This window comes from Eutrigla gurnardus, assembly GCF_963514095.1.
Source record: "Eutrigla gurnardus genome assembly, chromosome: 13".
Classification (NCBI taxonomy): domain Eukaryota; kingdom Metazoa; phylum Chordata; class Actinopteri; order Perciformes; family Triglidae; genus Eutrigla; species Eutrigla gurnardus.
In genome coordinates this window covers 20,772,391-20,784,919 of record NC_139936.1, presented here as the reverse complement: position 1 = coordinate 20,784,919, position 12,529 = coordinate 20,772,391, and the positions used below count along the sequence as shown (strand labels likewise).

Below are 12,529 nucleotides of genomic sequence, written 5' to 3'. Positions count from 1 at the left end.
TGTGGCTACCTTGTGATTGACAGGGTCACTACCACGCCGTTGGCTGGTCTGAGCTTGTCCGTGCTTTTGTCTTAGAACTTTAACTGCAGCGTGTTTTCAGTTCATTAAAATGTTGCTTGTAAACTTTTTGGTTGCCTAAAAATGCCTTATTCAATATTCGGTTGTACTTAGCTCCACCATCTGATGTCACTTCTATTTCCAAAAATAAAACAAGATGGTGATGGCCAGAAAACGAGATCAACAACAGCAAAAATGCTCGAGGCTACAAAACAGCAGTGACATCATGGGGACAAGGTCCACTACATCCAGTTGCCTGGATTGTGTTCATAGGTAATGTTATTTTAAGCAAATTTACCGCACAGATGTTGTAGGTAGGTTCATAGGGCGTTGATCGTTGGCATATAGAGCACAGAACTGTGGTGTTGGAGCAGAACTTGAGTTCTGCTCGTGGATAGGTTCAAGCAACAAAAGCACTTTGGTTAAAGGTATAATATGTAGTCACATTGCCGGTTTCTGTTTCTAAACACAGCATTCAAAATTCGCCTTTCCTCTCTGAAAAAGCAATAGAGAACGAGAGAGAGAGAGAGAGAGAGAGAGAGAGAGAGAGAGACAGAGAGTGAGCAGCAGTGGTCGAGCAACTAAAGAGTGAATGAAGAGAGAGGCCAGTGTTATTAAGAACAAAGCTGTGAATCAGAAGAATAAAATGTTATTTTCTGATTGTTTCACGGCAGTTGCGTTCTAAAGTACAAATAAACATCCTCACAAACCTGTGGGAAGTTGCCGGATTTTTAAATGAATGCAGCCCAAGGCATGCTTCATATTGTGTGACAAAGCAGTGGTGTTTGACCTTGGAATAAGAACACTCCCTGCTTATTGGCTGGTTACACTCAGATGTGGGGTCCGAAATGCTCTTTGCTGACACCCAGAAGAGCAAAACAATAAAACAAGAGAAAATACAAGCAGGGGGCAGAGTCTCTGCTGATACAGATGCTGCCACACACTTCTAGGGGCTCATAAGTGATGATTGAGAAGGATTATTCATGTATCAGTATATACATAGTTTTCTTTTAGGATTTTGCATATTGTACCTTTAAGGTGAAGGAAAGAGTGTGTTTCAGTCTTGTATTTTAATTCACGTTTGAGTTTTTACTCAACTGAGTACTACAGACCGCAGTGTTTGTCTATCCTTAACCAAGTGCTGCTGAACATATCCATAAATGTTGATATGCTGTAGTTGACAAAAGCAGGCCCTGAATAGCATGGGTGGAAGATACGTTCAATTAAACTATGTGTGCCTCACTGTGTAGATTAAACTGCTGTTGAAAATGAATAAGAAATTATCGTTATTTCTAGGAGACAGGGTTTCATGTTGAGGTGTGGGACAGAAAGAAAGAAAGAAAGAAAGAAAGAAAGAAAGAAAGAAAGAAAGAAAGAAAGAAAGGGTGGAAAAAATGCAGTGGTGCAGGTATCACGGAAAATCTGACCATGCTTCTCTGTCTGATGCAAACTATCTCCATATTGGGTAACTTTAAGTACAGTTCCAGACTTATTAGGCCAAAACCACTAAAAATATACAACTGTGGATCTATTGTGGTTGTGACAGAACCTAGTAGAGTATTTTGCTTAAATCATCACAAGTTGACATTGATGAGTTAAAAGGTCTTTTAAGGATGAGATCAAAATGACTCCTTTGCATAATTTGCACACTCCAGATGTTGTAATAAACAGTTTTGTAGCTGTTGTAAAAATGTCTCTCGGGCTCGCTTAAAAAAATGATATGTTGCACAATCATGGTACTAAGAAAAGACATTTGCAGCTTAAGATGACTTGCAGCATGGCATGGATGGTGCTGTATGCGGGTTGAAATTCCTCAACAGAAATACATGGGTGTCATTTTGGGGAAGGGCTTCAGGCATAGAGCGGAAGAAAGGCCTCTCTGTTTGAAAGTGTTTGTAACCCACTCTGGCAAAGTGGGCCAATGCTGACCGCTAAAGGGTCCAACCAGGCATTAGGGGAAACATGTATGTCAGAGCTGGAACAAGGACGAAGAGCGGGAGAGGTGGGGGTTGTGGAAGCAGGGTGGGGCAAGAGAGGGTGGGCGGGTGGTTTGACGGGCGGTGTAGCAGATGTGAGCTGAAGACGAGCTTCACGCAAAGACACAGTCCCATCGATGCCTCCGTTACAGCCTGGAGCAGGAAGGGGGAGGGAAAGAAAACAGAAACAACATTAAATTGGAAGGCGTCTTAACACACAGCCCTGCAGGAGACCACACTGATAACAAGGCTATGTTCTGACAGACAGCTGATAATGCAGAGCACAAAGCGCATCCCCAAAATTGCATTGCAGGTGTTCTTTTAATTTTGCCGATCCAAGAATAACAAGAACTGCAGTGATGAGAAGAGCCAGCGTCTGGAAATGAATATGTTCTGCACTGTGAGTGGGAAATGTTGGGAAATTGTCATGATGAATTACAAAAAAAAAAAAAATTGCAGCATTTCTTTATTACTGAAAATGATTCTACTGTCAAACCCCATGAAAGAAATGGTGGAAGGTTGTTGCATGTGGCGAGGAAGCACCCATTAAATTGAAGAACCAAGTCTCCTACAAAGTTATGTTTCCATACATCTAAACTGTTATTTTCTCCTGCATTGCACTGAAATTTAAACAAAACAGAAACAGAACAAAAGTACTACTTGGTTATGATTAGGGAAAACAAGTGGGAAACACATGGACTGTTTCATTTATGTGATATGTCAAAAGCAAACCACAACAAAATATGTTTCCTTCCAAACGTTATTCACACTGATGTTTTGTCGGATGGGAACGTCGAAACGGGGCTAACTGATCACAAAAACGATTTTTCATTTCATTAACAGAGAATTGGCATGGGCGGAGGTCTCTCTAGTTAGAACATATTTGGTTATTTCATGCAAGATTTTTGTATTTGTAATTCTTTTTTTCATTGGTTTGAAGTGGGTGGTGTTCAGTTGTGATAGCATGATGTCACTTAGTACTGTTAACAATCAAAATCTGATCATATTCGGGACGTTATTTGCTTTTACTGCCATTACTGGCAGTTAAAACTGCTAGGCACAGTGAGTTCCTGGAGTTTCCACAGGTTGCTTGGCAACTTTGTATTGATGAAGACACACAAGGTGGAACTTGTTAATTAGTGAGTTTAGAGTTGTTGGGAGGCTGATTTGTTTCCTCTGAACAGAGACAGACTCTATGAACGAACCATCTGTTCATCTTCTCATCTGATTCTCAGCAAAAAAAAAGCAAACATGCGTAACTGTTCCTTTGAAAGATTCAAAGATAGAATGGGTTTTTCGATGTGAACTTTAAAAATCGTGTTTCCTGTTTTCTGAACAGAGATGTCTGCAGCACTCACTCAATTAATGATGTTCACTGTATCAATAACTCATATGACTTTTTTGACTCAATAATTTCTAAACGTTGGAAAAATTCCAAATCTAAACTTTAAAACCTTTAAATGCCCACAGAATCTATCATCACATACTGTGTGGACCAGATTCTTTGCATCCACAATGGATCTTAGCCAGTCTGAGTGGCACTGTCGTTGCACATTATCTGCCAGATGGGCCAGCACAGGGCCTGCTGGAGGGTAAGACAGGGTCACATCCTCCATCCTCTTGCATTATGTAAGATTTATTTTTGGGTTGTACAGTTCAAACCAGTGTGGGTTGGCCAAGTGGTTGTCAGACAGTCACCCACTCTCAGGCTCCTGAGCATAATGTGAAATCGGCACAGTTTGACCGCTAGAAAACTTCTTCCCCTAATATGTCAGACAGGCTGCCTTGCAGGCTGTTATTATTCAGTCAGTCAAGACATTTCCACCTGATTTGATAACAAGAGTATTTCTGGCATTAGCGTTAAATTTATTCGCTCACCTATTCAGGCCAACAGATGCGTGGGATTTATTGCGCTGTGCATACAGGTGTTGCCAGCACGTTAATTAGCCTTGAGGTTAAACATGTGTTTCCTTACTGGCACAGCTTTAGGCCCAGTAATACTAAACCAACCTATATGCATATAGTGCCAAAGCTCACTCGCTCTCCCTCTCTCTCTCTCTCTCTCTCTCTCTCTCTCTCTCCCCCAAACTACTGGTCTAATGAAATACATCTTTGGCATAATAAGCCACGTGGGTGTCTTTAAATGAATAAAGAGAGCCCCACGGTCCTTAGAGGCTATGTGGCAGAGCTAATCTGCTGCTCTAAATTGGCTATTTTCAAAGTCATATACAGCATGTTTTTGTGGACCTGCATCATGTACATTGACTTATCTAATTTGCCTCATCGATCTCACCAAGTCCCAGGGGAAGGAGAAACTCCCCTGAGATTACTGCTGCTATGATTGGATTTTTTAAGGTGTCTTGCCTAACACTACATCACTTAGTGATGAGAGCTGATTTCCTACAATTCCCAGAGTACCTCATTAAAAATCTTCAGAATAACTGGTTGTGCTCAGGTGTCTGAGTTATTAAAGTAAAGAAAGAATAGGCTCGTTCAAGATGAGCCGGATGCGCACACAATCGATCACCGGCGATTGCGGCGTAGTGCATGCTGGTTAGATTTGTAACCAGTTTGTGTTGGACGTGATCCCGAAACTGTCGATGTAAAGATATAACTGGTCACAAATGAATGCAAATGTGCCCAACTGAGGTGGAATCCCCCATCACTGAATCCCAATAAACTTGAAACTGAGTGGAATATTATGAAATTGAATTCAGCTCTGAAACTAAATTTGATCATCACTGAAAATGCAATTCTCTCTATATAACCTACTTCCACATTCAAGTTCTCAGGATTCAAATTAATAGACTACATAAGAAGGGAACATAGTCATTGTGACGTTACTCGCAACGCATGCAACGCAGAATAAGACATTTTTAGGTGACCAAAATGTTACTTGTAACTTCCACGAGGACGTAATGAAAAGAATAAAGACAGACTGATTCAGTAACATAAGTTACACAGCAATATATGTCTGTATCTGGCATAGAACCCAACCCTACCTACAATTCCCACTCTATACTCCCATGAATGGCATTTCACTTCTTCTCAAACCTAGCCTAACGTAACCCAGATTCAATCAGAACAGGAATCCAAATGATGAAATGGATCCCTTAATTACCATTAATAGAAGTTCAAGTAAATGCTGACATCACAATTCATTTATGGGTATTCATTAACCAATGAGCATGCTAAATATCACACGATGTACAGCATTAGCTTACCTTACAGTGCCCAAACCTGCTAAAGGACATAATTAGGCATAGCTGTTTCCACTCTCCTTGATTGAATTGCTGAGCAGCTGATCTACCACAACTTTAAAAAGTCCATAAAACAAATTAAACAGGCTTTTTTATACCACGTCATTGAAAGTGTTTCATCTGAAATGTTTGATTGGAATGATTAATTAAGCCCACCAATTAAAGGTTGAGTAGGCGATTCTATTCAGAAACACTTTCTGTTATGTCACTTGAAATCCTCATAACATACTGATAGCAATGAATAATAACGAATACCTGGCCATATAGTCTATACTATTATCAATATTAAACAGATTTACTGTCTAAATGTTTTTTTCTTCTTTTTTTTTTAGAAAAAAAATGCTGTTCCCATTTTGTGCTGCCTGGAGCAAAATCCAAATAGCATTCAGAAATCAACTTTTATTACCGGCAGTCTGCTTTAATTTTCCTTTCAGGTCAGACAGAACAATAATTAAAAAATTGATTGAATTAAAAATGGTGATGATGAACAAAATATCACAAAGAGATGAAAGTATATGAGCATGTAGCAGTGTAGCATTTAAATATGGTGAAATTAACAAGCAAGCTAGCTGGTTAGCTAGCTTGCTAATGACTTCAGCATTTTGCTCTACTGACACTGTATATAAGAAAATGACAGTCATGGTGATGTCACACATGGGTTTCTTGACTACAATTGAAGCTGCGAGGTTCAGCATTTTGGCTGTGTGACTTATTTTTACAACCAGAGAGTCGCCCCCTGATGGCGAGCAGGGAGAATGTAAGTTTAAGGCACTTCCACTTTTCAGAACCAGAGGTAGCTGCCTGCTACTAAATTACTAAATCAGGACAAATTGATGAGTTTTCTTTGTGGAGGAATGTCTTTTCTATGGGATCCCCATCAATTCCTTTCTTTGGACTTACATTCAGCATTCTATTAAAAGAGTCATCTTTTCTTTTATTCCAGCTGTACAGCTGTAACTATGAATAATAGAGCTCATTTAACTCAGGATGTTGTGAATAAGCCTTAGCATCCCTCTGGATATATTAGGGAGTGACAAATATTTAATTTATATATCAAATTTTTATTTGGATTTTATTGTATATCATTATTCCATGACTTAATTACCCATTACAAACTCTGTAAATGTAATATATTTATTAATTATTTTATTTTTGTCTTCGTCTCTGGAAGTACTTTAACATGAAATGCGCTGAACCTTATCAGGTTTTAAGACTTTAACACTTTTAAGAAACTCAACAGAAACCAAACATTCATGCTCCGATGCGCTTCAGCCTCCCTGAGATTGGGTGATGTGGATTTTTTCACGCCTCAGTGGCTGAGGCTGAACTTTGGAGGTGGAGGTAGAGAAGAAAAAGCAGGAGGACTGGCTGGCTCCTCTATCCATCCATTTATTTATCTATCCATTTTCCCGCTCCATGCCTCCACTAACTCACTTTCTCTCTTCAACCAGTGACTCACAGGTCTGACATTGTGTGTCATATAGACACACACAAGCATGCACACACTGTCGTCAGTATACTGGCCCACAGAGGATTCAATGCAACTGATAGCCAGAAACACCCTATCTTGGGATTCACACAGTTTGAACAGCTTCACTGATATTAATTCACCATACATGAACTTGACTACAGCTAGAAAAACCTGTTAAAATTTACATAAGAATGTTTTTACATGTTTGTTTGTTTTTTTTTACTGTTAATACAAGTCCATTTAGATGCTGCCGTCCGCAGTGTTCTCTGTCAATACTGGACCTACTTTAAATAATGAGTTCACTGCCAACAAAAAACATCGGAAAATAGAAGCCAGGTTGAAATAAATCGGTTATCCTTTAACATGCAACTTTCTTGATCCAGATAGGGCATCCACATACAGATTCATTCTTAAGGTAAATTGCTATGACTTTTCCCAGCTGTACTTTGTTTTGGGTTATGACACTCCGGAGTCCAAAATGCTTCCCTCTTAACCAACAAAGCAAATGTAATACTGCAGAATTTTGCATGCAGATTACATATTCCCAGATATCTGTGGGTTCTGTTCTGATTGAATAAATTGTTTTAAATATGACTTTTTGTTTTATTTATTTTAAAAAGGAATCAGTTGCGAGAGGAAACCAAGTGCAGACTGATTATCTCCCACAAAAGTAAATACGTTTATACAGTGCATTACTTAAAGGGATAATTTACTTTCAAGGGAATTGTGCTTGTATCTTTCCTGCTTTCTGTAAGATTTCCTGAATGTATGGATGTCTTCGTAATGTTACCGCCTGCAGGTTGAAGCTCTCCTGAATGAGGAACCCAGCTAAGCTCACTTCATGGATGTCATGGAAACAGAAACTCTCAAAGGAAGAGTAGAAATAAATAAACCAATTAACTTCAAAGATAGGCGTCTCTAACCTCGACGCTACGAGGGGACACGATCGACCACAGTGCGTGCTCAGATTTCTCCTAGCGAGGACAGCTCTTAGAATATTTCAGCTCATAGAAAGCAAATTAGTCTTTTCAAGTCACTGCACGGTCTCTTTTCTTCCTTCATAGAGAACTGCAGACGAGCTGATTGCTGTATCACAACTGCACAAGCAACAAGTGGAAGCAGTATTTCTATCCAGCGCTTAAGCGCTCGTAGAGCGTTCGTCTGTGGTCTGACAGGAGAGGGAGGGTTTTTACTGGACCAATAGTTTGAAAGAATGTTTACATTTTGCAATAGTTTGAAAGAATGTTTACATTTTGCAAATGTTTGAAGTATGCTTACTTGCTTTCTTGTTAAGAGTTAGATTAGAATATTGACATCACTCTCATATCTGTCGCAAAAATGGGAGGCTACAAGCCAGCAGCCAGTTAGTTTAGCTTAGCATCAGGCGTAAACAGCTAGCCTGGTTCTGTCTAAAGGCAACAAAATATGTTACCAGGCAACCTCACCGTGACAACAAGACCTAGTGGCTGCCTCGTAGGGGCAGTATGGTGAAGTGACCCAACTGAGCAACAACCACCGCTGCTTCGAAATGAAGTCAGCGCGGAAGTGTCAGAAAAACTGCAGTTCTTCAAGTTGCCACTTGGGACCCTTTCCCAAAGCAAGTCAATCTCTATTGACCCTAATGTTAATATGCCAATATTTACAGCAGAATACACGTTTACAGCATGGTAAAAAAAACAACAACAATAAACGATTTGACCACTATGGCTAATTTTCCTGTTCATGACACCTGTATGGCGGGTGAATTATCACATACCTCACCCGCTTCAATTGTATTATGATTGTATTTGCCGCTTTGAGTGATGGGTTTCATTGCCGCTCGCTGCTAGCAGCCGGCTCGGCTGTGTCACCGACGATCCAACTCTTTTTGGAATGTGCCATTACTGTCAAGGTGATGAGGTGGAGGCAGTGTACTTCACAACGGCTCTTCAGAAACCTATGGGTGTCGTCACGGCGACTACATCTATATAATTTATAGTCTACGATGGCGCCGCTTTTTCTACTGTGATGTCATCATTAATATAGTATCCTCCTCAAGTTTTCCTATGATCACTTTTTACATTATGCACATCTGTAAAGCTTTTACAGTCTGACTCCTCTGGAGTGCCCGCTATTGGAATCCTCCAATTATGTTAACAACGTAGCCGGCCATCTACGATCTATTCGATTTTGTATGCAGGTTCACTTTAAATATTTGGAACTTAAATTTTTTTAATCAAGATCACATACTGCTCGGAACGATTAATTAGGTACTAATCACTGTCTCAACACTTCATTTGATCTTGAAAGTTGTGATAAAAATTTCAACAAAGGTAAAATATGGAGAAGGGTTGACTGAGATAAAAGATGACATAAAAGGAAACAGAAAACGTCCAAAATGAAAACATCTTTTTATTGTCATACACTTTGTAAAGGATGAGTGCAAATAAAAGAGCTTGTGATCAAAATCTACTCATCACTAAGCCATGGACCATAAGGCATCATTAAATACAAGCTTTTTCGAGCTATCACCTACAATACAAGGACGGAATCAAGGAAAAGAAACAACACAGCATCAATGCTTATGCAATTAGAAGGAAAATGGAGGAAAATAAATTTAAATGAACAGAAAACAGAAACAACAACAACAAAAAACACAACACAATTTGTACATTCAAAAGAAAGAAGTCAAAAGAATTCACAAGGAATATTGATTATACGGCAAAATGACGAAAAAACATAGTCTACAATCTGTTATGTACACTTGGCACTAATGTTAGATCTTTGATTGTTGTCCAGTCAGGTTGTTGTCTCTAGCATATGCACAGGTCACATTTTTTTTAAATTTTATTTTAAATGCTAGTCTAATCATTTATATAATCTATAAATATTCTGAAACAACCATTCGCTCAAACAAAGCTGTTGAAAAGTTCAGCAAAGCCTGATGTAAAACGTCATTAGGTATTGAGATCAAACTGCTCAATGGACAACAGTTCATCAGAAAATGCTCACATAACTTTTTTTATATATATAGTGTAGAAGGATTTTTTTCATAACAAGAATCAATCTTTGATAGTCCATCTCATGCACTTGAAAGTTGTAAACAGTACAAATATAAATGATCCACTTACAATATTTGAATCCCAGCAATTCCAAAATAGACAGACAGACTTCAAAAAACAGCAGCAGATTGTTTGTATGCATTTTCCAACACAGATGTGTTTATAATGAGGTGGAAAATGGTTATTTAACATGATAGGATTGTCTCTATCTATTCCATGTGGCCAGAGAGAAGCAAAAGCAGTATACAGCTCAAATGACGCCGCAGCTCCCGATTCATGACGATATGACTTCAATTTGATAAATATCTCCAAAACACACTTTTAAAATATATTATGAAATACAGCATGAAGTAGAAAAATGGCCTGGGGTGGTCTTCAGCATCCTGATATGTCTTTTCTGATATGTTAAAGGGAAAGTTCAGCCAGATTTAAGTTACTTACTTGTTACTTTAACGATTCGCTCTTTAGAAAAAAATTTAATCTTTCAAGAACTTAAACACAAGAAGCAAAGTTTAAGATTGATTTGTCCTCCACGGTCACTTTTCAGCAGCGTTGTAGTCAACAGTGGCCTAATTAGAGCGTCATGGTTGACGAATGGTTATAGTGCATGATACATAATTGCATACCCCTGCCTTTCTTCCAGTTCTGTCATATGTCGGCGGAAATACATTTTCATAATTTTTTTTGTCATATAGGCGCACAATATGAACAGTGATGCAATTTCAAAAGATTACTTTTTGGGGTTTTTTAAACGTTGTATCGGTGCATTCCTACTTACGGCAATTGCAGTTATGCTTCCAAAATCCTAAAAGTGGGCTTTATTTGTAAAGATTGCCTTGTTGAACAAAACTTTTCAAAACGTATATTTAAATGTAAATCTATGGTTAGAATTACTTCAAACATTACTTCTAATTGATGCTCCATATTTAAAAATGCTCAACTTTTACTCATAAAAGTTTCTCAAAAATAAACAACACAAAAGTAAAGGAAAATAATGCAAATTAATTTTTTGGACAGTTAAAAGTTGCGGCAGGATGAATTTAACTACAAAGTGTCTACAACACTAGTTTAAGTGAAAGACAAACTTCCTGACTTCTCTGAGTTTTCGTGTTTCCTTTTTTAAAGGTCATGTGCTCTCCCTTTACGCATCTAACAGTCACATCATTGTCCTGTGAGGATCCAGATCATTCTAGTCCTCACACCCAGGCCTGTTAGCATCGGGTATTTGATGCATTTAGGGTTCCAAACTATTCTATAAGACGGCTTCCCACACTAATATGTCAGTTCATATAGCGATAGAATAACACAACTTCAAATTACTGCACTGAAGAGCGAGCTTTAGATTTGTATGTGTATATCTTTTATATTCCTGATCTATGGTTAGTTATTTTCCGGGAGGTGGGGGGCTCAGAGACAGCATTTCCGAAGTGGAATTAGTTCTCCAACAGTTGATGAAATACATTTCAAGTGTCAGCGATTTCACAGAACAGCGTCAAGTGAGAAAGTCCTGGTTTGACCAGCGGCTATCCCACCAAAAGACTGTTATTGTTCAAATGTCTCACTTATGTTCACAGGCAAATATTCAAAGCACAGGCTGATCAGAGAACATTCTCCCATCAAAGACCTGTGCCAACACATCCCCACACAAACAGGGACGCGGGCTTCTTCACATTCAAATGGTACGGTGTAAATAACAGGGCATTTCTTTAAGTTAAATAAAGCTTTTGTACAGACATCCACACATGAGAGACCATGAGGTAACATTGACTAAATGGTCTACACAGTTGACAGACATAAGGAATGGCAAGACAATGCTATGAAAATATACAATGTGTGATGTACAACAATGACTTTCATTCAAAACCAAAATAAATGAATAAGACATGAGGAAAATAGATCATCGACTTTGTTCTCAAACGTGTCTTTTTTTCCAAAAAGTTTCCAAATCGATGTGATCAGTCGAAGGTTACAAGCAAGATACATCCAGGAAATGAATCAAATATAATGGAGGGATCAGGTCATTAGTAAAAGACAGAAAAAGATAAAGGAAAAATCTCCAGTATGGTTGAAATCAAACCAAAGAAAATATGAGTCCCGACTGCTTTGAGAAGCTGGACAGTCAACTTGTCTGTCCACACACATGCCAACATTCCATGAAAATACACACAGCATGGGCAGTTTTCATCACTGGGCTGGCTTTTGGATTCAGTGCATTCTTTAAGGAGGTGGGTTATTTATGTAGAGTTATGGCGGCTGTTTTTTCTCTCTTTTATATTATATATATAGTTGCTGATTGTTTGCTGTTTTGTGTCCCTAACTCATTTGACATACTCAGCTGACTTCCAGAAGTGCCCTGGGTGGGAAAGGCGACGATTCCGTTTTGGCAACTTTTCCAGTAAATCTACCAGCTTGGAGAAGCTGGGCCGCTCGTCCTGCTTGTACGCCCAGCACAGAAGCAGAATGTCCTGCAAAAGACATATTGGAAAAGGGGGCTTTTAGATTGTGCATGAGTACTGAATGAAACAACTGTGTGCGAATAATCGTCCCTTTATTTACTGCGCTGAAATATACTTTCCTCGAATATGAATTAAGTCTAAAACTGTGAAGTTGATCAAGGAGAGATATGCTGCGAAAACACTGCATGAGGTGAAAAGGAAATGTGTTTGTTAGTTTGGCCCGGTGATTTGGACTGATTACCAACACCAACAAATTGTTTCCAATGAT

General features: G+C 38.8%; 1 protein-coding gene across 3 annotated transcripts in view; it reads right to left on the bottom strand.

Moving 5' to 3' along the window:
* Positions 1-1,707: 1,707 nt before the first annotated feature.
* ksr2 (kinase suppressor of ras 2) overlaps positions 1,708-12,529 on the bottom strand; it is a 94,537-nt gene continuing 83,715 nt past the window's right edge. For 2 of the 3 annotated variants that reach the window (XM_084024820.1, XM_084024822.1), the window contains one exon: positions 9,138-12,270. In XM_084024820.1, the coding sequence (XP_083880946.1) occupies positions 12,124-12,270 (147 nt within the window). In that variant the 3' untranslated portion in view covers positions 9,138-12,123. Of the gene's footprint in view, positions 2,187-9,137; positions 12,271-12,529 lie in introns of those variants that run through there. The other variant, XM_084024821.1, reaches the window with a different exon arrangement.